The sequence below is a fragment of the Colletotrichum higginsianum genome, chromosome 6 (assembly GCF_001672515.1).
Source record: "Colletotrichum higginsianum IMI 349063 chromosome 6, whole genome shotgun sequence".
NCBI lineage: Eukaryota > Fungi > Ascomycota > Sordariomycetes > Glomerellales > Glomerellaceae > Colletotrichum > Colletotrichum higginsianum.
The window spans coordinates 3,416,316-3,444,193 of NC_030959.1; the positions used below are offsets into that span (position 1 = coordinate 3,416,316).

The 27,878-nt window shown below is 55.2% G+C and overlaps 5 protein-coding genes across 5 annotated transcripts; 4 read left to right on the plus strand and 1 right to left on the minus strand.

Annotated features, from left to right (window-relative positions):
* Positions 1-966: 966 nt before the first annotated feature.
* CH63R_09398 (Oxidoreductase) lies at positions 967-2,100 on the plus strand (the record flags this gene model as incomplete). The annotated part of the gene is made up of 2 exons (XM_018304372.1): positions 967-1,026; positions 1,114-2,100. 2 exons carry the CDS (start codon positions 967-969, stop codon positions 2,098-2,100), a joined length of 1,047 nt encoding a protein of 348 aa, XP_018156395.1.
* Positions 2,101-2,165: 65 nt separating this feature from the next.
* Positions 2,166-3,049, minus strand: CH63R_09399 (Thioesterase superfamily protein; the record flags this gene model as incomplete). Its single annotated transcript, XM_018304373.1, has 3 exons — positions 2,166-2,514; positions 2,577-2,627; positions 2,976-3,049. 3 exons carry the CDS (start codon positions 3,047-3,049, stop codon positions 2,166-2,168), a joined length of 474 nt encoding a protein of 157 aa, XP_018156396.1.
* An 851-nt stretch (positions 3,050-3,900) lies between these two features.
* CH63R_09400 (Pseudouridine synthase) lies at positions 3,901-5,334 on the plus strand (the record flags this gene model as incomplete). Its single annotated transcript, XM_018304374.1, has 1 exon — positions 3,901-5,334. One exon carries the CDS (start codon positions 3,901-3,903, stop codon positions 5,332-5,334), a length of 1,434 nt encoding a protein of 477 aa, XP_018156397.1.
* Positions 5,335-11,477: 6,143 nt separating this feature from the next.
* Positions 11,478-13,432, plus strand: CH63R_09401 (BZIP transcription factor; the record flags this gene model as incomplete). The annotated part of the gene is given in 4 exon segments (XM_018304375.1): positions 11,478-11,613; positions 11,836-12,102; positions 12,172-12,576; positions 12,591-13,432. 4 exon segments carry the CDS (start codon positions 11,478-11,480, stop codon positions 13,430-13,432), a joined length of 1,650 nt encoding a protein of 549 aa, XP_018156398.1.
* Positions 13,433-15,481: 2,049 nt separating this feature from the next.
* CH63R_09402 (uncharacterized protein) lies at positions 15,482-16,361 on the plus strand (the record flags this gene model as incomplete). Its single annotated transcript, XM_018304376.1, has 3 exons — positions 15,482-15,650; positions 15,878-16,159; positions 16,312-16,361. 3 exons carry the CDS (start codon positions 15,482-15,484, stop codon positions 16,359-16,361), a joined length of 501 nt encoding a protein of 166 aa, XP_018156399.1.
* Between the last annotated feature and the right edge of the window lie 11,517 nt (positions 16,362-27,878).

Here is a 27,878-nt window from a genome sequence, read left to right on the forward strand (position 1 = left end):
AAACAATGTCAGAGACGGGCTCCTTTCTGGCCAAGACTGGGATGACGCGGTGGCCGGGCTGAGGAGATGGCGCGGGGTGGTTATGGTGAAGCAATTCTCCCCGAACAAGCAGCTGCGGTTCGGCGAAGAGCAGCTTTGTTGAGAAATGAGGCGTATAAGTGGTTAGGTAGATAGCCAGCAGCGTCAGGGAAAAGACTCGGTGTGGTAGAAGAAGCGATGAACAGTTGCTACTTGGCGAGTGGGTGGCGGCCCGCGAACGCAAATGCAGTCAATGTCTCGAAAATTGGTGGACTTTGGGCAACATGCTCTCAAGTGGCTACATAGGTAGGAAGGCAGCTACTGCATTTACTCTTTGTGCTCATTACACAGGCACTGTCATACATAATCATCTAGCAACGCAGTTTCCTTGGGGGGGGCTTTGTCCTGATGCTGCTGTCGCCGTTGCTATCGCCGTTGCTGTTGCTGTTGCTGTTGCCCTGCTCTAGGTATGCATTAGGTCCATGCAATGGCTCAGAATTGAAAAGCATGAGCAAACGGCGACATCCAGACTGTTAGACTTTCCCAGAACAGTTTGGCGGTTGTTTAGAGATGAGGGAGCACTAACAAACCTTGCACTGCTCAAGTAGCACTCGTAATAGCGACGTGAAGCCTTTCCATTGAGTGCGGGGCCTTTGTGTCACTGCCCCGCCATCCGACCCCACTTTAACAGCAGAAGGTCTCTAGGCATTGGAGGAAAGTCACGATGATGGCATGGCGTGCGTGCCTGGTCGAAGATGCGACATAAGGGCCATTCCTAGGCAAAGATCAGTCGAGGACGTCTCTCGAGGTACTCCTCAATTCAAAGACCATCCTCTATATATTCTCTTCCGCAAGCCGTCTAAAGAACCAACAGGTCTCGGGACAACGTGGTGCACTACCTAGTTCCATCCGTCACCAACTCAATACAACAACAGATCGTCAAGCATCATGGCCCCCATCGGAGTAGCAATTGTTGGCGGTGGCATCTTTGCCAAGGAGCAGCATCTGGTAGGAAACCCTACAGCTCCTCCATCGTCCGCCTACCAAGCTGTCCCCCTCGAGACCTTTCAAGCTCACTGATATCAATTCCAATAGCCAGCCGTGGAAGCAAGCGACCAGCTCACACTTAAGGCCATCTACTCGCGGTCCCATAAGTCCGCCGAGGACACGGCGAAGCTCGTCACCAAGTCCACTTCACCCGACCTGTACTCGGACGATTCGGGCGATGGCAAGTCGTTCAAGGATCTCCTGGCCCGCAACGACATCCAGGCCCTCATCCTGGCTCTGCCCATCGTCAACCAGCCCGAGTACATTGAGCAAGCACTCGCTGCCGGGAAGCACGTCCTGGCCGAGAAGCCCATCGCCGCCGATGTCTCCCGAGCTCAGAAGCTGATCGAGTACTACAACAAGGTCTCCGCCGAACAGGGCGTCACCTTTGCGGTTGCTGAGAACTACCGTTTCCAGCCCCGCTATACAACTGCGCGGGATGAAGTGCAGAAGTTGGGCAAAATCATCGGCTTCAATGTGAGGGTTTTCTTTTTCGTGCAGTTGGGCGGCAAGTACATTGAGACGGCGTGGCGCAAGAAGCCAGACTACCAGGGTGGGTTTCTTCTCGATGGTGGCGTCCACTTCGCCGCTGCCCTCCGGCTGCTGCTCGGCAAGGAGGCGGCGCCGGACTCGGTTGCGGCATTCTCCGACCTGACACAGAAGCATCTGCCCCCCATTGACACCATCAATGCTATCGTCAGGACCAGGTCGGGTGCTACAGGCTCCTTCGCCGTCAGCGTCGGCTCGCCCCTGAGCGCCTTCGACTTCCATGTGGCGGGCGAGAAGGGCAGTGTCACCTTGTCGAGCCATGACTTGACTGTCAAGCCCTTTGACGGCGAGGCACGGACAGCCCAGTTCGAGCAGACGAGTGGTGTCAAGGAGGAAGTCAAAGCATGGGCAGAAGGTTTGGTGGCAGGAAAGCCGAACCCCTTGCAGTCTCCCGAGGAGGCCTTGGCCGACCTGGAGTTCCTTGAGAAGATCTTCAAGAGTGGTGAACAGGACGGTGCGACTCAAAAGCTGCAGCTTCAACTGTAATGAGACATTGATAAACAAGAGATAAGCTCCAGTCTGCCCTGTGGGGTGGAGGATAGAGTTCAATTTCAGAGCTTGTTTTCCCTGGCTTCCGCCACCAGAATTCGCTCCAGCCCTCTCCGCATTTCGTCGGCCATGCCGGATGTGGTTGGGCGACCGGTAGATGTCTCTACAAAGACATGGACGAACTCCCCGACCGCCTTCACTTGGTCGATCCCCTTCTCAAAGAGGGCAATCTCGTATGTCGCACTCGACCTTCCCAGCTTGTTCACTCTTAGGGCCAGCTCGACAACCGCGGGAAAGGAGACGGAAGCAAAGTAGTCGCTGTGCGAGTGTACCACCACACCGTGTTGCTCAGACCCCGCGGGCGAAAGGTTGCAGTGCTCAATCAGGTAGGTGTTGACAACCGAATCGTATCTGCGGGAGACTTTAGTTACGACGCCGCGTCGGCGCAGTAGCTGGATGGAGGAGAGTCGTACAGAAAGTTATAAACGCTATTGTTCATGTGCTGGTACATATCATTGTCGGCCCTAGGGAACCTTGTTATTGACTGTTCAAACGACAAAACCGACATGAGAAATGCGCATGGGAACGGCGAAGACTGAAATGCGATGATGGGAAGATGACGGGCACGAAACAGAACGCAACCCCCACCCTGACCAACAACGGCGAGTAAAGGGCGTGAGACGCCTTCGTGGACGGAAGGGAGGTTAGGCGGGGAGGTGGAAGGAGGTCGTCCGGTTGCAGCACCGGCCAGTCCCCCCTCCCCCCCCCTTTTGAACCTTTGGCGCAAGGAGTCGAACTCGGCCATCCATTTTGAGGTCGGCAGAGGGGAAAGACGAGTAATGTCGAGATGATGGGGAGGGGGGAAAACCAACCATCGCGTCCGATAGTTCAAGATGTAGCGATAGTCCTCCCTCCGACGCTTCTTTAACTCCGCATAGCTTGCCATGACGACGTCCTGATGGGAAGAGATAACGAAAGCGAAGGGCCGAAATCCCCGGGAATCCCTGGACCCGTTGTAGTCGACGACGCACTAATTCAGGACACTTGACAGTAAGAACCGTGCTGGTTTCCAACAGCGAGGAGTGCGTCGCAGTGGCCGGCACTTCGTTTTAGATTTTGGCTCAACGCGTTCCTTTAAACCTTTGAAGCGAGGCCTTTATCGAATGAAGTTCTCATACGTAGTTCTTTTGGCACTAAGCTTGCGGAGGAATCGGTCGGGGAACTGAACTGGATAGGGAGTGTTTCTGTGTAGATCTCATATGTCCAAACCGAGGTAAAGTGAAAGCGAAAAGGCATGTCGCTGCCGACGCCGTCAAACTTGATTGGACCTGTGCCGGACAAGTATCCCCACCCCCAGTATTCCAGAAGAGCCAATGGCTTGACGAAGCATCGTGATGGCCATGCTTATGTAATCATCAAGGGAATATTGCCTTTGAGAGAGCCAATCACGCTGTTGCCGGCCCACCAGCTGGAACTTGCGCTTGTCCAAGCTCAACCTCAGCAAAGTTCTGCCAAGTCTGACCGCCACCAATTTTGTGACTCTTTTCGAGATCAATCAACCACCAACTCGCTAAATCCAGGGCCGAAGGGAAAAGCCTACACGCGACCTCTCAAAGCACGGCAGTTTTACCGCTCACTAAACTTTTCGCATTCCACTCATACGCCCCCTGTCTGGGCCTTCACACCTTATCCCCTCTCTCGACTTGCCCATCAAATCTGGCTGCCACCAGGCTCAGGAGCGCAGTCACGCCTCTGGCACGACTGCCACCACCCCGACTGGAATCGCTCACGTCTACCATGGCTTCCGACAAGGTAAAGTTGGTCTCGGCACCGGCTTCGTTGCAAACTGCAACATTCCCGGCCTTTGTGGCTAAGCCGTCGGATATGCGACCCTCTGAAGCCTCTGAGACGCAGTCTGACGTGCTGACGACTCCCACTGGCGACATGTGGCCACGTCCTTACTATTTCGAGGACGGTCTGCGTAGAGTCGCCCCCTACCACTTCACCTATCACACCTGGGCCAAAGAGCGATGGCGTGGCCGGAAACTAGTCGATATATTTGAAGACGAGTTCAGGGACCGCACCCTTGAGTATTATCGCCACGCCATGGAAACCGGAGCCATAGTCGTCAACGGGAAGGCCGTCGGGCCGGACCATGTGGTCAAAAACGGGGACCTGGTGAACCATACCATCCATCGCCACGAGCCCCCAGTTACTGCAGAGCCCATTCGTGTTATCCACGAAGACGATGAGATGATTGTCGTTAACAAGCCATCCGGCGTGCCTGTGCACCCTGCTGGCAGATACAAGTACAACTCACTCATCGAAATCATGAAAGCTGAGAGGGGCGAGCACTTCCTGCCGTACCCGTGCCATCGCCTGGATCGCCTAACAAGCGGTATTCTTTTCATCGGCAAGACGCCGCAGGGCGCCGTCAAGCTCACCGCGCAGATCAGGGCTCATACGGTGCGCAAGGAGTATTTAGCCCGCGTTGCTGGAAAGTTTCCCGATGGCGAAGTCGTCTGCGATCAGCCTATCCTCCAGATATCCCCGCGACTAGGACTCAACAGAGTACGGGCCAATGGAAAGTCCGCTCGTACCGTCTTCAAGCGTCTGGCCTATTACCCGCCGGAAACCCAGAATGACTCGCAGCCGCAGCAGCCCAAAACCCCAGAACAGCTTGCGGAAGAGGAGCGTCGGCCTTGGATTAAGAAGGAGGGCTACTCTATTGTTCGCTGCTTGCCTTTGACGGGCAGGACGCATCAGATTCGTGTGCACCTGCAATTTGTCGGGCACCCGATCCAGAACGACCCGCTGTACGCAAACCAGCGAGTCTGGGGCATCAACCTGGGATGCAACGACTCGGATGCAGTTGAAAACACGGACGAAGACATCATGTCGCGTCTGGAACGGATGGGTAAGCAGGACATTGCTGATGCGGTAGCATATCATGACGAGATGGTGGACCTGTACGCGAAGAGACGGGCCGAGAAGCTGTCAGGGAAAAACTGCGAAATCTGCGATACGCCGCTGTATACGGATCCCGGCGAGCATGAATTGTCACTTTGGCTTCACAGCCTCCGGTATGAAGACGCCGGAGGCGCATGGGGCTACACCAGCCCGATGCCCGGATGGGCGCTTCCTCCGGATGGCATGAACGGACCGACGGAGGTTGGTGGACTGGAGGAGTTAGTGGAGGCTATCAAAGACGGGAACCCTGAAGTGTCTTGAGTTCTACGGCAGAGCGATGACAATACGTACCTTGACGTACAACGGTCCCGGACGGACCGATTGACTCCACCGATCCAGCTCGCTTGGATTTGGGACGATATGATACCCGGGTTGCGGCATCTGCGACAAAAAAAAATCTTAATTGCGACAAGTAATTTTTTTATTGTGTTGCGTAGCAGAGGAGGAACGCCAGGCAATTTTCCCAAAGGAACCACCACTAAGGCGGATTATCAAAGACATGCTGGGTTCCGGCAACGTAATGGGATCGGTCCATGGCGGGTAACTCGCACGGAATGACCGCCCACTATCCCCAGCCATTGCAGGATTCACGTCTGTCCAGGCAGGGGGATGGATCACTGATGCCCCTCCCCCCAGCAGCCGACACCACACTCAGACCACAGGCCCGGATATGCCAAGAAGCTGACCCTACCTCTCATTCGGAGTAAGATCCGTAGTGTACTTCGAACCGGCCGGGACGACTAGTGATTGGTCAGTTCGTAAGAAATAGCGGTCATCATTAGGCTGCTAGCGTAATCACTGCTTGGGTTTGGCGTCGACGGAGCGCATCTTCCAGGTAGGACACAGCAGTTCAGGTACCCTTTTCCACCCACTCTCGAGTCCCAGACCGCTCTCTTGTTTCCCTCCGCTGGCCCGCCTTACTCTCACCAGCTGGCCCACGTGAGGGTCCCTGGCGGAACAGGACTGGCACTGCGCCAGCCTTGACAGGAAGTTCTGGTTCTGCAGGCCCTTCTCTGATGGGGCCTCAGTGGCCTTACTGTGTGTGCCGTGAGGGGAAGCACAGGAGGAAACGAGACAGACAATGACCGGCTTTCTGAGTCAGAACTGACAAAACAGAAATCCGAACAGGATATTGCTCCGACGAGACGGCATTCATCAGGGGTTCATAACCCCGGGTCTAGAGTGCTAAGCCCATCCCGAAATAACTCATAAAATCGCTGATTCCGGATGCCTTCTTTGTTGATGTCCTCGACGCCTTTCGCCGTGTCCGAACCCCTCGTCAACCAGAATTGAGTTCCAATGACATAGCACGAACCGAACGACGACCCCTGAACAGCTATACGTGCCGTCTCAGGCCATCGGAAACATCGCCTTATACGACCAAGAATGCTGAATTTCACGATGATCATGTGTTGGGATAATGAAAAGCAAACGGCATTGGCAGGGTGATGAAGAGAATGCGAAAAACAACAGGAACGGAGGCCGACCGATCGGAACATTTTGCACTAGGGGAGCACAACACTGGCAGATCGGGCCAATACGTACTGATTGACAAGCGAGGCCTCAGTTGGCGAAGGTGACCGCCCAGACGCATCGGCAAAGACACTGAAAAGGAGAGGGCCTCCAGACGCCACAATCCCACCAGTCTGGATACCCTGTGAACCACGTCCACATTCAACTCGGCAAAATGATATCCTTTTCTCGCCCCTGGGCGGACAAAAGTAGCCTCGATGGCAATTTATCCCAATGGCAAGGCATGGCCATGAACAGACTTCCACGGGAGTGAACGATGACGGGCCGAGTGCGAACACGAGCTTCGAGAAGCATGCCACGTTGTCAGAGAAATGCCGGCGCATTGCCACCCAGCACCTGTGCGCACCTCACATTGTGCCTCAATCTCAGAAATCAAAGAAAAGAAGAAGAAACGAAGAAGGGGAAAAAAAGAAGGGATGGAGGGAGGCGAGGACCGACACGTGCAGATTTCGGGCCCAGATTGCGTTGACAGCAGCGACCTCGTGGTCGTTGCCAGGACAGGCATTCGTCTGGTTGCAATCATGCATACCCTATGGTTCGGAGATCTCCCAACAGCACCTTGAGCGAAGAGATTATTGACAGCTGCCGGACGTTGACAATACTGGATCAAAGTTGGCTCGGTCAGAGGGGTGTGTCGTGAAGTTGGACGTGAGACGAGGTGCAGTCCAGTGTTCGCAAGAGGTGGCAAGAGAGACACAATGGACCAGGCCACAATATGCATAGCCCGTCATCAGCGGCCTGCAGTCCGACAAGCAGAAAAAGAAACCGAGGGGAACCGATGTTTTCAACGGCAGTTCATTTGCGTCGTCCTGTGGGATTGGACAGGCGGACTCAGTTCCGATGGTTGAATCAACAGACACGCCATTTTGGTCAAACAGGCATTGCCCGCATCACGGGCCGTTTCCAAGTCGGCTATCGCAAGCGGTGTCACTATGACTGGCACAAGTTTTGCGTACCCAATTACAACGGATTCGGAGTGAGGCTTTTGCTAGCCAACGAGGCGGTCTAGCCGTCGGGAAGTGGAGGCTTGCACTTGGACACTTGGGCACAGGGCGACTGACATTCCAATGTCTCTCTGGCCATGTTTCTGGCCGGGCGGCTAGAAGAACTCGTAGTGAGGGTCAATATAGGCAATGCTTGCGCCGCCGCCGCCGCTGCCCTCCCAATTCTTCGTCTTCTTCGCACGTGCCAGAAGACCTCGGATTGGGGAGATGATGAAGCATACTAGCAGTCGGCATGTCTTGTTGCCAACCTCGTCCGCCGTCTCAATGAGATGGATGGATGGTGGACTAGGAGTGGTTAGGCAGGCTTGTTCGATTCGGGATACTCCATTTGGCAAACGGCTCTCATAGTGCAGCGAACCAGCATTGTTCGATGACACCACTCATTCCCACTCCTTGGCCTTGTTGCGACGAAGACCGGCGGTGGCGGCGACGGCGGCGAGAGCGGCGGCAGACGTTACTTTGGAGCCTCACACCACTTAGGGCCAAACCGTGGATTGAATTTGATGCCTCTCTTGCTTCGAGAGGGATAGGTTGAGAGGGCCCAATGTGTGGCCAATCCTAAGCAGAGAGCATCAAGTGCAATGGAAGAGGCTGTCGTGGATGACACCCTAGGTAGGTACTGTTCATGCACCACACCCCCTTCTCAGCCATCCCAGCACGTTGAATGTTGATCCTCTAGATACGGACAAGCGTGTTACGGCTAGGTGTGGGTGGTACAGCTAGCAGAGAAAAGGTAGTGGTCCGAGTCGGGCTGGCCGCCGCGGTCGGAGTAACAGATGTGAGAGCAGGTTTCCGTGCATTTGCATGGTGCTAAAATGATAGTTACGGCAGTTGGGTACGTACCGGCTGTGGACGGAACCACAGCAACAATAATTTGAAGAAGTGGGAGGAGAGTGGGAGAGAGCGGGGAGGCAGTCACTGTCGACCCTTTTTTTTATCGTTTTCTTTTTTTCTTTCCTCTCCACATTGTTCATGTTCAGTGTCGCTTGGTTGCTGCTGATGCTGGACTGCGTATTGGTACCCACATGGCTAAGCCTTATATAGAACTAGCGCAAAGTTTATTTCCCGCAAGGGATGCACTTCCTATTGTATCCTTCTCCACATATCCCACGGTTTTCAACTGACCTCACGGTCCTCACCACCTTCACCTCACTTGACCCCGAAACGCACCTCATAATCGATCTCGAGTTACCTTCTGCTCATCAGTTTTGCCCGCGCCCGCGCCCGCGTGTGCACCGACATCCACTTGGATACTCCAAACCTATCTCTCTGTCTCTTTTTCCCACCAGTCACACCCACACACAAACATGGTCCGTATCTGCGACGACCCAGCATCCCTGGGCGCGCGCGCGCCCACGATCCGACCACGGCCGCACGCCTGCGAGACGTTGCTCATTCGTGGCGCCCAGTGCTGATCTGCTCCCCGTTCTTCGTTCTTCGTCAGCTTCCGGCCCGGCAAGGGTTCGTTGACAGCCAAAGGCTCATTTCGTCATACAGGTATCTGATTGAACCCCCCCCCCCCCCCCCCCCCCCCCCCGGGCGTCGGAGTGTGGCCGAAACTCTCTGGGCATGCAGCAGTGCTGAGCCTCGAGGAGCAGACTTGAGGCTTATGGGTCACTTTGCCCTCCCTGGCATGGCTTCGCCGTACGGGACGGTGTGGTGCGGGCTTACGGTGCGGTGTCTTCGGCGTCGGGCCAAACCGAACAAACCACCAAAACGCACCACACATTACACACTAACCCTGCCAGGACAAGTCTTCTCCCACCCCTCGTCGACACAATGCAGATGTGACGAGAGATGGGCAATGGAGATTACCCTATCATCCCGGCCTTACCTCACCTTACCGTCTGGCCTGGGCGTCTCAAGGGCCACACAGGCCATGCCATGGGTGCGACTATTCCGAGCAAAGACCGGACCGATGCCATTGCTGCTTGCTTTGCAGTGAACGTGCAGGCCTCACTACTTGTCCTACAAGCCACCCCAGGCCGGGACGTATGAGGGTATCTCCCCACCACCAGAACCTCTCACGCTTTTCATGGACAAGGCCGGCTGTCCATTTGTGAGGATAGAGAGGTAGGCCAAGCCAGGCTAGGCAGAGCAGGGCCAGGCCGGCAAGAAGATAGCCCAGGTCCGGTGCGGGATGACCAGTAGAGCTTTCATTTGGCCCATCATTCTTCAACGGAGCCGACAAGGCATATGGGTACCTTTTCCATTGCAGGAACCTTAGCTTGCATCGCCCTGCCTTGCGTTTCTCCTTCGCCTTACAAAGTGCTCTGTACTCTGTACGGATAGCATAAACCCAGTTACCCTCCGTCATCCTTTCCCAACTCCATGCCCGCCCGCCTGTCCTCTTTACTATGGTCGACTTCGACCATTAGCCTTTCCTTGCGGATAAGCAACCCTCCCCCACCAGGAGCCCGTTTTCGAAATCGAGCTCAAACCAGCACAAGGTCAGAACAGAACCACTGGGCAAGGGCGTTGCCCACCCACGTTGGCTGCCACCGGAGACATGTGAGTGCATCTCGTTGTCAACTTCTGCGCACTGCAGCATAGACACACAAGACGCAAGATGAACGATTTCCGAGGAGCAGCGGTAGCGGGCTTCAGGTTCGCTTGCGGTACTTGTTCGTACTAGTTGACTCCACGGATATATGACAAGTAGGAACCGGAACAGCTTCTTGTCATTGGACAGGACAGACAAAACTAGGAAAGAGAAGAAAAGAAAAAAAAAAGGATGAGGCACCCAAGGCACCGTAACTATGGGCAGCTGTGTGTGGGTGGGTGTTAGTGGGTGTTGGTGGCCCATCCCATTACCTAAGGCGGCTTCACACGTCTCACCCCCCCCCCTTCCTTTTCTTCCTCATGTCCTCCTCACACACCATGCATGCTGTTCCCTTCTCACCGTAGCGAATACGTACTCAGCTACCTCTCTCCCTTTCTCTCTCTTTAAGCCGAGTACGTGCATCACACTTCCACACCCCCTGCCCACGTCCTCATGCTCTGTCGGTCGACTTCCCTTCTCCTTCTCCCATGTTCCTTGCGCCGTCCTGTCCTGTCTTGTTCTGCGCAGACCCCTGCCCATACGATGTACACATCAACCCCCCTGCCCATCCTTGCGAGATCTGTAAGTTGTTCTCGAAGTGGGTTAGCAATCTGCGCCATGTCTGCGCCTAACATCAACTGTCATGTGCCAAGTTATGTCTCTCCCCTCTCTGTTTTCACCGATACTTGACCCTTCTCTCAACCAGATGTACTCGAGCACGGGGTATACCTCTGCCCTGCTCTGTTGCTCACCCACCCCCCACACCCCCCTCCCCTACCACAACATCCACGTCCTTACAGAGTACGCTCACGACTGGGCTGCTTTTCACTACCAACGCTAGCTAGCCCGCATGCAGCCATTCCTCAAACCCCTGCTCCAGACTTACCTACCTTATGTGCAAGTCCCCCTTGGGCCTGTCTAGTACGTACTCCCCTGCCCTTGCTGAACCCTCCTCTCCTCCACGGTCCACCACCACCACCACCAAACTCCTTCTGCTTCTTCATCCTCACCTTACGAAAGTCACTGGCCTTTCTCTTGCTCGTCCTAGTTTACACCCACCCATCCCCCCTGCCCCCTTCTTCGAGTGTACGTACCATTGTACTGGTACCCCATCGCTCCCAGCTGCCCTGAAACTACTTTGCCGCCGGCATTGGGGGGCCCTGTTCTTGCGTCTGCTGTTGTCGTCGATAGATCTTATAACTCGAGATGCGCTGCCAGTTGATCCTCCTCGTTCAGTTCTTGCCTTCGTAACACGAACAAACAACAACTACAACTTGTCGCACAATATACCCCTTCAACTCTCTTACTGTCCTCTTCTCCAGAGTATGGCCCATACTGCCGTTGCCAACACTCGAACAAGACCCGTCTCCTCCACCGTTGTTACACAACAAGACAAGTACGCCATCGACAACATGACACGATCAGCTTCCGCAGAGCCTACGAAGCCCACCAAGCGCAAGGGTACGCATTGCCAACTTCACTCCTTGGGGGACCGAGATGTCGACGATGACGCCGACGAGGGCGGCGGTGACAGTTGTTATTGTCATGACCTTGTCGTCGCCGCCGCCTTGAGCACTCCCTCATCAGTCCTCCTCCCTCTCCTCACTCTCCATCCCCAGTCGTTCTACCCTCGTTGCTCCAAATACAGACCGTGTGCTGACTTGGCCGCGTCCCTTGCAATAGGTACCAGAAGCGTTTCGACTTTGACGCCCTCCCAGCTGGCACGCAAGCGTGCCAATGACAGAGAAGCTCAGCGCGCTATCCGAGCCAGGACGAAGGAGCACATTGAGAGACTCGAGCGAGAGCTCGAGGAGCTCAAGAGCGAACGTGGCCGCGACCAAAGTCAGACCGTCCAGGAGCTTTTGCGCAAGAACAAGGCCCTTGAAGAGGAACTGTTCAAGCTCCGCGAGAGCATGGGCGTTCCCAATGGGCAGTCCTACCCAAACTCAGGTATGGCTGCCTCCTCACTCGCCTCGTCTTCTGCGTGGTTGCCTCTTGTTCGTGCTGACTCGGCTCCAGTATACGACGACAATCTCAGCTCAATCAGCGGTGCCGTCCCCAGCCCTCGATCTTCGCCCTTCCCTTCCAACGGCGACTACAACGTGATGCAAGAACTCGGCCCCTCCTACGTGCCCATGCCCGATGCATCAGAGTCATGGGGTCCCGGCATCCCCGTTTCCGTACCCTCCACCGTCTCAAGCCCGTCATCCTCTGCCAACACGGACGAGTACGGCGCTGGCTACATCCCCACGAGCGTCCCCGCGCCGATGATGGACGCTCGAAGCATCCCAGCCAAGATGGACTACGACGACGTTGATTCTGGTGGGTGGTCCCCTCTGCATGCGGTGGTTGGGTTGCAACGCAATTCTGAGACGCTAACCACTCAGTCCCTAGACGCTGGATACCCTCACAACCACTCAATGGGTCACCATCAACAGGTACCCATGTCTCATCATCAGTCGTATCTTCATCACCAGCAGTCGTGGAACTCATATCCAACTCCGGTGTACTATCAACAACCGTCGGCTCACTGATCCGCCAGCCCGGCACCGCCCTCTGGGAGATTCCGACGCTCATCGTCCCGCCTACATGTCGGATCGACCAGCTCCTAGTCGGCTTCATCCAGGACTGCCGTCGACTGGCCCAACTGAAACCCCTCGACACGCTCCTGCGGCCTGCCAGGGTCAACGTGAAGAACTTCCTCGAGTACCACCCGGCCTCACCCACAACAGAACCTCCTCGGTGCCAGCTAGCCGACCTTGACCGAGCCGCCTCCTCCACGGTCACTGGGCCCGGGGTCAACCACCCCATCGCCGAGCTCATTACTGCCCTCGTCAACAAGGGGGGCGTTACAAACGTCATTGAGCGCCTCGCAGTCTTTGCCGTCATTCAAAGAGCCGTCGCCTGGCTGGTGCATCCAACGCGAGAAGCGTATGCGGCCATTATGCCGGAACTCACTCCAAAGCCTTGCCAAAACAGCATCCCGCATCCCCAATGGGTCGACCTTGTACTATGGCCTCCGCTGCGCACCACGATCATCGAGCGGCAGGAGGTGTACGCCAATGAAGAGTTCCAGTCCGTCTACTCGGCAAGCCTGAGACTCATCAACTGGCCGTGCCGACCCATTGACGCCCTGGTAGTAGACCCACAATCCGGGGAGATGTGGCTGAGCGACACGTTTACTGCCCACGCAATGCGCGTCGAAAACTGGCGCCTCAATGAGAACTTTGTTCGACGATACCCCGAACTTCGCGGCTGTGTTGCCGTCGAAGGATCCTGAGAGGGGTGGCTGTGCTCCAACTTCATGTTCCTCAACTCGCCAACCTGCCGTTTCGTTTCTTGGCCATTTCTTTTTCCTTCTTGCATTACCACCCCCTTCCCTTATTGCAAAATGGGTTTCATTCTAGCTGGAATGGGATGGGACATGGGAAATACACCACACACACTCACACACATACACACATACACACATAACCTCACCCTCTTTCCTGGAAGGTCATTGTAGTAGATAAAAAAAACAAAATCGGGTTGGTACAATGCCAGGGCACTTCACAGGCGGCCAGGAAGCACGTCGTCGGCTGGGCTTCTTCACTTCTACTTGGTCTTTTTTTCTTCTTTCTCACAACTTTTTTTCAACATATGTGTGCATAGGAATCAGGTTGGAGGATTCTTATGCCCAAACTCGACTGTTTCTTGTTTTTATATTCGGTTTACTGGGAAATCTGGAGAAAGAGAGGCGCTTTACAGGGATCTGGGAGTTCAGTTTTTACTTTTCAACGTTCCGTCATTTCATGGATACAACATCCTGTTGGATGGTTTTTAGACTTCGTGTTTTCTTGGGGAAGGGGTAAGGGGGAATGATATACACAAGACAATTCGGCATGGGACCAAAGGAATGTGTGATTATGGATTTTCATAGTTTAACCATGGTAACGTGGCTGGCGGAGGGAAAATCCCCAACCAGGCACGCCTAAACCCAAAAAATTTGACGAACAATTCAAGAAGACAACCTTTCTCTCTTTTGACTCGCGGTTACTGTGCTGGCTGACCATGGTTTGCAACGTCATGTAAGCCAAGAGCCTGTGAGTTCGGTCGAGTTAAGTTGCGCGATTGAGAGGGCGGAATGGAGGGTGAGACGAGACGTGGTAGACTCGGTGACGTTGAGAGAGGTGGAATTATGACAGCATAGGGACCGTCGATCAGTTGTGTCGACTCGCGCTCTCTCGTCACCATCAAGAGAACAGAAGCCCCAAGCATACCAAGCTAACTTTGGAAGAGACGGCACGAGTGTTGTGAACTCTATCTTTGCTCCCCTGTTGCTGAACGCTAAGGGGCCCCGAAAAATAAAATCACAACCTCAGACAAGCATACCCACTCCGGTAACCCCTCACCGTTACGCAGCTAGGCACAAGCTGCACTTCTCAGGTTTCTCTCACGCGACAATGACGTTCTCGGAGAAGGGGATCTGGCCAGTGGGGAGGGAGGGGGGAGTGGTTGTGATGATCGTGTTCCTGAGCCTGAGGCAAGGGTTGGAGGACAAGACAGAGGTGATGGGCAAACACCCAAGGGCACTTATGCGATAAGAGAACCCGACGGCAAAGACCAATCAACGTTTATTTTATTGGACATTCCTTATTCACCTTCGTCTTCTCCTCTCAAAAGGGGGGGGACAAAAGAGACGAGGTGACTCAATCGTCGAAGCTGGGTCAGCCGTCTTCTTCCCGTGTGTCGTCTGGTAGATGAGACTGGTGGACGGACGCACATACACACACGCAAGTTCCCAAGTAGCCTAGCCGACACTTTGAGCCGAGCCGGGCCGGTCGCATCACCGGAGAGCAGGGGGTGTTCCGGAACGTGCTTGGCCAATTGGCGAGAAATAAACAGACGTATAACACATTGAAGAAGGGAAGTGGGTTGTCACTAGACCAGACGGGCACAATAAGGGAGGGCCAGGAGAAAGTGCCCGTCCTCCATCGGAAGGGACATGGCAGAGCAAGACGAGACGAGACCAAAGAGCCGGAGAGTGATTGAAAACAGCCAAAGTCCAGAGAAACGGGGGAGGGGCAGTCGCAGAACATGGGGAGACGCCCTTGCCGCTTAGTAGACGCACCTACCGCGTGGACGCCGGCTTCCTTCTGTCGATGGCCGGTGGCCGTAGCCCTTCTCTATGCCTCTCGCCCGGTCCACCCTCGTACTCGATCAATTTACTCGCCTCAAGTCCCGCCTCTAATCTCCCCGTCATAATTTCTCTTTATTCGGCGTCCCGATCCAGACGCAAAAGATTGAGAAGAAAGGAAAAGGAAATCAGGTGTATCCACCCGAAAACACGATGTTAACCGCCCGGGACGAGGCAAAGGCCAAGGCTCAGACGGGTGGATGGGGCAAGTGGGCAGGTGTGTCGAATGGCCGGGAAGAGAAGGTCGCGCCACCCATCATCACCCGCCCGCCATCACCGCCGAAGTATCAGTATCACCCCTCCCGTCCGAATGGGAACCGGGGTACGAGAAACAACCTACAGTACCACTCTAAAGAGCGGCTGTAGGGGAAGTGAAAGAATCCGCCGAGAGACAGAGAGAGGGAGAGAGACAGAGGGGGGGGGGGGGGGGGGGGAGGGTGAGGGTGGAGAAGGAGGGGGGAATAGAGAAAACTGCGTGGTCCCTTGTCTTCCAATTAATCAAGTAAATCAGTTGCTGCAATCAACCCGCCGATTGCCCAAATTGTGCAGCCGTCCCCGGATCCCTGGTCGCGGCCCCCGGTGTCACATATGACCAAGAGAACGGCCCAGAGCCTCAATCCTCCCGCCTCTCCCTCTCCCTCATTCTTCCCCTTCTCCATTCTCTCATTCGTCTCGAGAATGCAATCTTCCAAGCGCATGCTGGCCGATGGGAGGATTCGACAGGAACCCTTCCGGCTTGGCAGCCCATCCAGAGGCCAACCGCATGCAGCCGATCCGAAGAGGATGGTGGTGGGCCGGCCGATTGGGGGGATGGGCGATGGGCGTCGGGCTGTTCGTCGGTGCATGTCTGCTACACTAGCATCATTCTAAATCTAATTTGAGAACAATTGGGGATGAGACGATGGAGAAGAGAGGAACAGAAGATACTGAGCAGGTGTTGCGGGCGCGCGCACGCATGCGCACACGCACATACACTTTCACAGCCGGAGAAGGAGGATATGGTACCAGGAGTGCCTCGTCCACGCCGATCTGAATATGGGGCAACCCACCCATCATCCCTTGACGTATTTCGCCCTTGTCTTGTGGGAAAGGGAACAGAGAAAGAGCCCTGAGGTGAGGGTGTTTCGAACTCGAGTGCTGGGGAGAGGAATGACATGGGATATGCCGTGACGTTGAGTGGATACGCCTGCAGAAATGCCACCTCCGCTCCGCTTGGACGAGTTAAGCCTCTCTCGCACCACATCCAGGCCCCTCCATATTATCTGGGCGTGCTCCAGTTGCTCCATCTGCTCCATCTGCTGTCTCCGTTACGACCTGCAAAGCGTGGACTGTCCCGGCAGAGAGAGTTGATATGATGCGGAGCCTGGGGGCAATCAATCAATTCAAGGTGGTAACGACCACGAATTGACCGCCATTCCTGGACTGGCGGCTTTCCTTCGTTTTTCGGCCAGGCTCCGTCATCGACCATATTTGGTGTTGGACTTTGAGGCCGCGAGCCACGAGGGTGCCACTCACATTTTGTCGAGCCACCAAAGCGTTTCGGCGAGTGCGTGTGCGGGCGTGTCCGAGTCCATGCGGCGCCCGCGGTTCACTAAACGAGAACGAGATAGAGGCGGAGGGAGGGGAGGGGGAGGGAAGAAGGGAAGAAGGCTACAAGTGGGATCCATCTACAGATGAGAGTTCGATTGCCAGTTCGTTGGACGTCCGTCTGAGCCTCTGGGGTTTCGGGTCTCAAGGTGTCCGCAGAGCAGAGAGAGGTCCGGACTCCGGAAAGGCAAGGCAAGGCAACTTGGCCGGGTGAAGTGCGATTGACTGGCTAACATCCGTAGCGTCTGGCAGAGAACCCGGGACTGGACGGCAATGATCCACCTCTCCACAGCCTCTGCCCTAGAGAGATCGTTTGGCCATCGCCGCCTTGGCCGATCTCTCGCAAAGCGGTGGACTGGGACGGATGGAGAGTAGCGCCCGCCGCCTGGGAAAAGTCGAGATTTGTTGTCTTAGATAGGGTTCACGCATCAAGATATGACATTGGCCTCGCTAGCTGGCTAGGCACACACCGCGCAAGTACTCACCACCCTTCGCTTTGCAAGTGTCGGACGCGATACGATAGGGTCTACGTGCAATGCGTGGGCGCCACCCCCTCTTTCTCTCTCTCGTATGCACATGATGATAAAATACCCGTGGTTTGCGTATTGGTATCCGTACGGGATGTATCAGACGATCAAAAACCTGATGAGAAGTCGGATAGAGTTTGGCATGTTCCAAGGCATGCTTCTGCAAATACGTAAGTGATGCACACGAACGCGCTAACAGTTAGATTAACCCAGCTGTAGGCTGTCGACGACAGGGAGGAGTCGAGAGAGAGAGAGAGAGGGTGTGTGTGTGTGTGTGTGTGTGTGTGTGTTTGTACAGGAGTATGTGGGTGAGTGAGAGAGACAGAGGGAGGGAGAGGGAGAAGGGGGGGGGTAACGTACCGTTCGTTCCCCCAATGGCCCTAATCCTGATTTGAGGCTTGGGTGCCGCTCGGGAGAGCTAAAAGTGACCTGGAACTTGGAACAGGTACCTTACCACTGGTACGCCCGACATTAGCAGCCTCAGGCTCCATGTTCCCCCAGTGTTGAAGACAAGTACTGTCCGGGGCAGGCCCGACGCTGGTAGATCCTGGCTACAAAGTACCTGTGTAAGGTACGCAACGAACCGGGGGCGCACCGATGCTCAACGGCAACAGCCTACAGGACGCTCCGTGGGCTCGGGAAGAGTGGACGCGGCACGCCAGGCGGCCAGACGCGGGTGGACCATTCCCCCGTCTCCCTACGAGGAGGGCAAGGTTTCATTTCATCGTCTCGTTTGATGCCTTCGGCTGGCAGCTGGTTTATTTGGGTTTCCTGGTCCCCTCACCGGTCAATCCCATACAGGCCCCCTTGATCGTCATTGGGGGGGCTACACTACACCACATTGCGGTTGAGGATATTGCCGGAGGGTTGGCGCGTCGCCCACATTGTCCCACAACAAAAGACGGGCGAAATACAACGCTGAAAACCGGGGGAAAGGTTGAGTTGACCCGACCCGACGATGATGGTTCAAGGTTTGTGACGGACCGTTTGCCTTTGGATGCTAGGCAATGGGGTGCCATGGATCATGGGCAGGGAATATCGAGTCTCTGGACCCGGATCCGTACGACTGCGAAGCAGGTAAAACGGAGACCACTGCAAGGTACTCTGGAAGTGGGTGAAGTCAATGAGGCCTGTACGCACGCACAGCACAGCTTCCGGTGAGCTTTCCCCTCTTGGGAGCTCTGCTGGGGGGATTTTCATTGAAGATTCGGCCTTGAGCCCCGCCCACCTCCCCCCTGGCCCTGCTTGAAATGTGCCAGCCGTAAGAACGGGTATGCCCTGGGTTCTTTGGACTCGAAAACTGAGAAGTTCGAACACTTAGCCGTAGCTACCGTGCGCTCTTACTGGTCAAAGCAAAGCTGTGCAGTGTGTAGTAGGTGGTGGCTGCTCTTGCTTGTGCTGGGGGGGTGTTGTTCAGGGTTTCGGGATTGTGAAGCAGCGAGCATTTCGACCAATCCGACCGAGTCCCAGCACAGCGTCTTGCTGCCCCGCTGGGTCTGGGTGGAGCTGGGCGTTGGTGTCCGTAAACTGGGTACCTAGGTAGGTGGTGAAGGAATCAGCAGAGGTTAGAGGGCCGGTCCTGGCATGCTACCCAGAGCCAGGACTGGATGTGCATGAGCGCCCCGCTGGGGAAGGGGGAAGTGGGAGGGCCCCAAGGAAGGGGAAGGAGCGACCGCTGCGCCGGAGGCTTTCAGCATCCGATGTTTCTACGATGATGGAAAAGCGCCGGACTTCACTGCCCCGAAGAGTAAGAGCCGGGCGATGGGCCGGAAAGTGCCGAGCAACTGCCAGTGGTTTGAAGATCGGTGTCCACACCCACTTGGTGCGCAAGCTGGGTGAGCCCCCTCGTCCCTTGCCAAGTCCTGTCCTGGTTACAGGGCCTCATCCGCTTTGAGCGTTTATCCAGTTGCGAATTCACCGGCCGGTTAACTCTCCTTACCCGCGCCTTACCTTGCCAAGAGGCATGTTTCCCCTTGCGGTAAACCCGGGCTGGGCGAGCTTTTTTGGAATTGAATTGGGTTTGCCAGGGTTCTTGTAATGGAGTCTAACGTCTTCCTGCGCTGCCTGCAGGGCGTCTGTGATGATCCCTGACCTCACCCTTATATGATGCTGTTGGCCTTGTAAGGCAATGCGTCCTGTTGCTCTTAGGCGCTAACACGGCGAGGAGCTATCTCGGTGCGATTTGCCCGGTTGGTCGTGGATGAAGTACGAAAATTGGCATGTCCGGGTGGGCGAGACGAAATGCCAGACCAACGGCACATGCCTTGAAAGGAAGACTGGGTGATCATCCAAGTAGCAAGGATAGATGTGTTGGTATGATGGGGTCGATGAGGAGAAGAGAGGCACGGACTGTAAAGCGTTCCCTGGTGGGTGAAGTCGAAGCACCAAGCACCTTATCCGCCTTCTCGCTGCAGTGGGTTGATCCGCTCGACGAAGCACGGATATGTAAAGTGAAGGGTTGAGGGGCCAGCTCGCTCATCTCCATCTCCATCGTTAGTAGGTTGGCGCTCTGTGTCATGAATGTATGGGAACAACAATCCGCAAACTTACCGGCGGCATGCAGTGACACAAACGAGAAGAAGAAAATGCCCCGAGAGACGAGAAGAAGTGTGCGATTCCGCCAAGGTACCCCAAGCCAAAAGGGAAATGTGACCGGCCATCTGGGCGTTGCAGCACTGCACCACCGACAAGCACGAGAGTTGTTCTAGCGCCGAAGATGGAATTTCTGTCTGACATGAGGCGTCTTCCCGCCGTCTGTTCCTTACGATTAGCACCAGCCCCGTTCGGTACGTCTTCTGAAGTTTCCATGCCTTGTGCTGACATGGCGTGTGTGTACGAATACCGACCTCCTGCCCCAACTCCCACCGTTTACCCTGGTTCTTTATGCTCAACCTTCGTCCTCCTTGACGGTCGGACTCGAGCCCCATCCGACGATGATTCTTCTTTTTGTTTTAGTTTTAGATTTTGGCTTCCCTGGCCGCCAGCCATCAGCAGCGAAGCGGGATGGGGGTGAGCATGCGAAAGGCAAGTGCCTTCACTATGTACACTCTTTGCTTATTTGAGAACCACCGAATGGGGCGAATGCTCTTGAGTCCTACGGTTCGGCACCGTGAGAGGGTCATCGCATCCCCATCCCCTGTCCAATTGTCCCGAATGAGCCCCATCAGACACACATCCACCCCCCCCCCCCCTCTCTCTTTCTCTCTCTCCCTCTCTCCCTCGCTCTGTCTGTCTGTCTTTCTGAACCCGTAATCTTGCTCTCTTCGATTTACAGAGGCACTTCGTTGCTCTTCCGGCGGTAAATATAGAGACCGGGGCCGTATCCGTATAGACAAGGGTAAACGAAGATAAGGTCAAGACGAAGCAGGCCGTGTTCCGTCATCCGCCATCCGCTGCTGATGCCTCTCCTTTCCAAATCAGGCTTGGCTTCCCATTCGCCTTTCCCTTCTCGACCGCTCCGACGCCGAACCAGGGGCCGGGCCCTGTTCCTGGGGACAGAAGTCCGTCCGGGCGTAAATGGCGGGCTCGGGATATCCGTGGGTGCCCTGGAGGGAACCCCGAAGAAGAAAGGAGCCAATGTTGTCTGGCGTGCATTCGCTCCGGCTACGCGAGATTGTCGTTGCATGAGGGCGAAACAACTCGGTTTTGAAAAGCGGCACATGCAAATATGCTGAAGCTCCAGCTCCGGTGGACTTCAGTGCTCACGCCACAAAACTGCAACCAACATCGGCGGCGAGCTGGAAGGACAGCAGCACGTAAGCCAAACGTAACTGCCTGGACAAGCCTTGAGGAGGAGGGGTTTTGGGGGAGGGGGTCTGGGGGAGGGATGCAACCTCCAACAGACGCCTCCACCAGAAAAGCTCGTCAATGCGGACGTTGCTCCAAGTCCACGCTATTGGGTCTCGCATATTCTCACCGGCTTGTTCAACCCTCCAATGAGGACTGCCACAGCCTATCGGAGCCGACGGTGTCCGGCTTCAGTTCTGCCCATATTGCGCTGTGAAGGTCAAAAACCTGACCATCTCGCCTGAAGTCTAGGGCTCGCCGAGCCCGTCGTCCAACAATAGGGTTTACACCTGCCCAATAGATAAGATCAGTTTGTGGCAAAACGTCGCGAAGAAGCAAAGAAGCCTCATGGAAGCTTGTCAAGCTTGGGCTTGTGCATGTTTGACAAAGGGTGTCAGATCGTGGGCAATCACATGATGGGGCGAGCATCTCGCTGGCTGAAGGGAAGAAGGGGAGGGTGTGATGCAATGGAAGCTTGCTCGCCGGCCTTGAGGGGACATAGAGGGGTGGGGGGGCGAACGCTATGCGACACCGTTGAAGTGTAGAAGAGCAGACCAATCGCAGCAGCCGCATTCTTCATATCATCGTGATTCTGGCCCAAGGTTGGAGGGGTGGATGACATGACATTGCTAGCTTGGGTGCTCTCACTACCTGGCCAGGCTTCGGTGATGGGGGGATACTCAAGGGTCAACGGTGCCCGTCCAGGTTAGTAATCCCTCTCTTCCTTGTCTCGCTGCTTCGTTGGCTCGGGGCGTCATGGTCCGGCTGTCGTCCAAACACCCAGTGCCCTTGGAATCGACTCATGTCGAGCTTAGTCTAGGAAGGTCAAGAGAAGAGACACGTGTAACTCGGGATTCAGAATGGGGTACGGATACACAAGTAGGGAGATGGGATCACCACGAGCTACGCAATGCTGAGATGAGGTCTGTATCCGAAGGTGACAGGAAGCTTAAGTTCAACCATCTATGCGATGCGACAGGTGAGGGGAGGTAAGGTGAGGTAGGGGGCAGGGTACATTCACAAGTCCCATGCAGGCAGACAAGCGGGGGAGTTGAGTGGTGCATGAGTGAAGTGAGTGCGGCCGTTGATGGTTTTTCGAGCTGGAACAGGAAAGAGCATGCGGCGACGATCATGTGTACATTGCCTACCTGCTGGCATGCCTCTTTCACGATATGATGGTGTGCAAGCGAAACGGCAAAGGGCATTCAAGGCCCAAGGGTAGTAGAAATCGGCAATGATGCCTGTCGTGGGCCTTCTCTCGCTGTTTTTCCTCTCTGTGACACAGACCAGGGCGAGGATGACAGAATCTCTGTTTGGTTGATTTTTATCCTTATTTGTTTATTCTCGGCGGATCCAATCGCCAGGCGCGCATCGCAAAACGGGAAGGGGGGGGGGGGGCACACGGTTGGGCAAACGGACAGGGGTCCACAGGCGCCACCAGAGCTGCGGCTGTTGTCCCTCATGGCTGTCAGTCGTTCCTTCCCAGGAGAGAATGTACTTAGTAGAGCTCCATCTTGCCGTTTTCTGGGCGGCGTTTGAAAAAGGAATGGAGGGGAAGGAGACATCCCCTGTGCCGACGTCCATGCACAGTCGATCACCACATGCTTGCTGGGATCCGTACCTCAGGGGTCTTGGCTGACGATTTGAGCTCATCCCGGCGGGGTGAGCAAGGGCTGGGGGCGTAATCGTAGTAAGACACAAGCTGCCAATGTACCTTTCTCGACGAGGTACTTGGGTACCGGTACTTTGGCCAGCAGCTGAAGATGCACCTGGACTGCTAGTGCCAGGCGAAAGCCGGAGAGATCTCCCCCCATGTATGGATACTGTCAGCACGCTAATGAAAAGACTTACATGTCCTTCTTTTTCTTTCTGCTAGCTCGCTATGATTGGGGGGTGGGATTGAGGATGTATGCGAATGCATACATCCTGGATACTTAGGCGCAAACGTGCAACTAACCGTCTAAAGGGACACCAATGTCAACAAACGTCAACAGCTTCCAGGTTCCATGTCCCATTGCCCGTGTTTGATATTCTCCCCGGTCTCCGAGTGAGGTATTTTATCTGCTCCGCGGCCGAGGACCTCTTTGGCTCGTCCTCAAAGTCGTAGCACTGCAGTGTTTGCTCGGCAAGGAATTCCTTTGCAGAAAACCCGGCTGCCGTCAACGACGTCGAGGTCGAATCGGGTCTTGAGATACTTTGTACACTAGATACATGTTACACTACTTTTATGGCCAGGCCGTGGACAGTGGGTACTGCTGCCAATCTCCCCTTCCCACACAGAACGGTTCCCAGGGAAAGGTAAAGGTCCCCTCTATTTCCCCCGCCTTCCACGCATGTCTTGGTGCAGGTATCCGTACATTGCGAAGTGCCGTATGCTGGACACTGGTCGGAAACACAATACATGTCAATAAAACAAAATGAGAAGTATGTAGATACCTAGTTGGGCAAGCAGACGGACGCGTTGCCTGCCGCCGTGCTTCCATCCTCTATCCTCCCCTCTTCTCTCTATCTCTGCTACTATAACTAGGGTACCTGCTGTGGTAACAAAGCTCAGTGCTCTCTGCCTTGTAAATTGCGTCGATGCCTACCTTAGCGATGCTTGTCATCTATTTGATTTTTTCTCCGCCCCCCTGGCCTTGTCGTCCCCCCTCGTCCCGAGTTGCCTGCCCCAAAGATGCCTACTTATCTACTTACCTAGTTACAAAGTTATGTGTTAGTGCATTGCTAGCCCTTCTTCCCTTCGTCAGCAAGATCCAGCCTGGATGTTCCTTGCTTGAGCACTTCCTCATCACCTCACATTACCTCATCTCAACACAAATCTTAGGTGGCTTTTCGACTGGCCTCCACTGCAACTCCAAGGGACGGAAGCTTTCACTCTTTCACCTCATCCCACCCGGGTCACTCCTCGCTGCGCTTCTCCCGCCATTCCCGTCCCGTCTTGCACTAAAGCATTCGTCCCTCAGCATCCGGCAGTCCCCTCCAGCGATCGAGGTTGACTGGTCTTGGCGCCCCTCCCAATTACACCATCTTGCAGCTCTTCACCAGAGGCTAAAAGGATTCCGTCTGGCATATCGTTGCATTGTAGGTCTCTGCTATGCTGCAGTGGGCAGCAGGCCTCGACACACTTTAGTACATCGTACATACCTGTACGCAGAATTGCTCCGAGTAGTAACCGCGCCTTCCTTGCCAACAACACCGACGGCAACCTCCAGCCGGCCGTGTTCGGGATCTGCTTTCTCTGACCCTGCTCGATACGGCGCGGTCGGGAACGTTTCGTCGGAGCGCCACCAGTGGTCGTTTAGTCCCTGCACCGTACCACCACCACTTACCTAGGAAGGAACACGTGCTGTGCGGTGAGTAAGTACCTAGGTAGGTAGGTTCCTCTGTAACGACAGTCGCGTCCCTCACCCCCCACCCCCCTGCTCGTTCCTGCCTTGCCTGCCTTATCTCGACCAACTTTACCCAACACGGACCGTTTTGCCTTCATCACCTGTGTAGGTATTCGAGCACCCCGTTGCATCGTCGTCGCGCTCCCTGGTCTTCCCGGGACCGCGCCTTAGTCAGGACAGCCTCAACTTACTGCAACCCATTACGGATACCTCACACCTTACTTCACTTTAGCTAGACGGTACGCCCTCGAGCCTCGCTGTCCGTATGTACACACTGCCATCAACCAGTCGTTTCTTTGTTTGACGCCTCTTCTGCGGGCTTGCCACCGTTCATCACGCCCACCGCCCGCCTTAAAGTGCCCGCTCAAAGCCATCGCTGTGCTTTGTTCCCAAACCCCCACAGCAACTCGAATTGGACCATGCGACGGTTGATCAAAGCGCAGTCGGTCCATCCAATGGGGACCATCGACAACGACAACCGCGACGGTTACGCCTTAACTGCGAATACCCCTTGGACCACGATGCTCTTCCCCCCTTTTCCCCATTCATTTACTGCAGCCCGTCATGGCGCAATTTCGGATTACGAGCGGTTCCAACCTATCTTCACACCGTGGAGCATTGGGAGGATAATCCCTGGCTGCCTTCATGCGGACTGGGCCATTTGCTTGAATTCACGAGTTGGATGTATCAAAAGGTGTGATGGCGTTGCTGCAGCACTTACGTAGGTTAGGTATTCGCTAACACCAAATCCAGCGTCGCTGACGGAACGACAACGGGCGCACGCGCAGTCCATCCTTCTCCTTTCACTGCCTGCTTGCGAGACAAGGTGCTTGCTGGAGGATGGTTGGACATCTTTGGGAAATGCGCCGCTATCCTCCTGTTTGGTTCATGCGCAACACCTCCCACACCACAACACACCAACACGCACGTCGAATCCCCCTCCTCCTTGCGAGTCAGCCTCGCGCAGAATCTGATGCATGGAAACATCTGAGACAGGCGGCCCGGGTTCGTGTGATGGCCCCAATATAGACTTTTGACAGATATCGCTGCTCGCGGCACGTGGCTGAACTGCACGTCTCATGTCAAAGCAAAACTGTATCTCGAGCCCTACAACGCTGCAATGCGCCAGACCACGACCTCGCACGCCTTCATTCCTAAGATGGCGAGAATGAAGGAGGGTATCTAACAAGCATTATAGCCTCCGCCGACAAGTTAGCTCTGGGTCCCTCTGGCTCATGTTTGGCCGGCATATTCCTTCGCGCAGGCACCGTTGGTCGCCACTAGCTCATCGCCATAGTGTGGCCAGTGCGACATTGACCAAATCGCACACCACTTCGATGAGACGGTGTTTTAGAAACGCAGGCGTCGCGATTCATGACTGGGCCTGTTGGCACTCTGCAATTAATCGGTCTGTTAGCCACACCCGACGACGACGACGACGGCTGCCACCACTACCACGCAACGATTGTAAACAAGTACCTACCTCGCTATGTTGCTCTGCCACCGCACAATGCATTGTCATCCGCACGACCGACATCCAACGCCATGGGATGGTGTGTAGGGGTTGGATAGAACGAGGCAACCCTGCGCTTGAAGCTGCTTTTGCGAGAGTTCGGTGACGATGTGGCGGTGTGTTTCCGTTTCTGGGTATCCAAAATCTGGCTGTCGAAGCAACATCGAAGCTTCGAAGAAGGATTTAGACTTTGCGCCGTCACCCCAGCCTCCGGTCTGTCCTTTTGGGCCGGGAAGCATTTTCCGTGTGTCAACCATCGTCGAGAAAACGCACTTACCGCTGTTGATTGTCAGTGGGCTCCCCAACCGCGGACGTGGGCAACCGGAGGGTTCTTTCGTTCTGCAAGCGCACGCTCTGCCTCCCACGTCCACCTCCGACGGGCATTGCACAAGGGAGGGCTAGTAATGCGCCTACGTTTTCCTCGGACAGGCAAGCACCGCGAACTCGACGAGGAGAAAATCTACTTTCCGCTCCGAGCCGGCCTTGTTTCACACCCCCTTCTAGAATGCGAGAAGGAACAAAGGAACGTCTGTATGTATCTGTACACGTTACCGTCCTACTTCGCATCCTGAATTGGGCTAGCCGTCAATCGGTCTGGCCGGTCTTTGGCTTGCCTGTATAACTACGCCGGACAGACACCGCCGCTCCTGCCACTCCTCTCGGGGTCGGACACAACGTACGGCCTACCCCGCTCGGTATTCTTTCCTTGCGAAATGTCTCGTCCCCTCGGTCATCTCCCCGGCCACTCTTCGTCCAGAGACCCCTCTTCCGCCTCCTCACTCCACTTCACACCGCAACCCCTGACGCGCTTGCTGCCAACTTTTGGGACGGCTTGGCCTGAATTTCCTTGAACATTTTAATGGAATGGGAGAAACCAGTCCTGGCCGAACGGCCTATGCTCCATTTGCTCCTGTTGACCGGAAAATCCGTGTCGCTGAGGGAAGGAAGGAGGGATGGTTTTGCCCGTTCTGGTTCTGCCTGGCGGAATCTACGCGGAGTTAGAAATCCTGCGCGGTCCCCGTTCGGGCTACCTGATGGAATTTCTTCATTCCCAACGTGCCGCTATGCCGCGTTAGATTGAACTTGAACTTCGCCCTCCGATTCCTCGCTTAAGCCTTGGAGGATGGATGATGACATCCAGCTAGACTCGGGAGATGAAAAGAGTTAAAGCCTGTTTGATATCTGGGCCGTAGCCAAAGAGCCGACTCGATTGGTTAGGCTAAGGCCCCCTCATCGAATTTCACTCAGTCGTCGTCGAGCGTCATGTGTATCTCATGTTACCAGCCTCGAGGCGAGGAGATATGGAACACAGGCTATGGCACGCTCTTCAAGTCAGACTTGCACTTGGTAGCTGCCAAGGTTGTTGCAGGAATGAAATGTCAACGCTGCTCAATCTCGCATGTCACCGCGCTTGTGCAAACCACACCCTCTGATAACCATGGACGATGTTCTGCGAGGTGTTTGTTTGCCGTACTTTGCCTGCCCAGAGGGCTGCGTAGTCATAGTCCTTATGGTCAAGACGATCAGCGGAGATTCAGCGCTAGGTATCGTTCACTTCATGGCTGTCGACACTCAGGGGTCACCAAGTCAATGGCCCGACTCGAACTGAGTTGAGGAGATGTTACCAAGATGCTCTCTACTGTGCTACAGCCGCCCTGTTTCTCAGACTTTTGGCTGCTCATCTTCGCAAGGACATTGAATACGAGCAAGGCTGTCTTGGCGTGATCAGGAAGCGCGCTATTAATCGG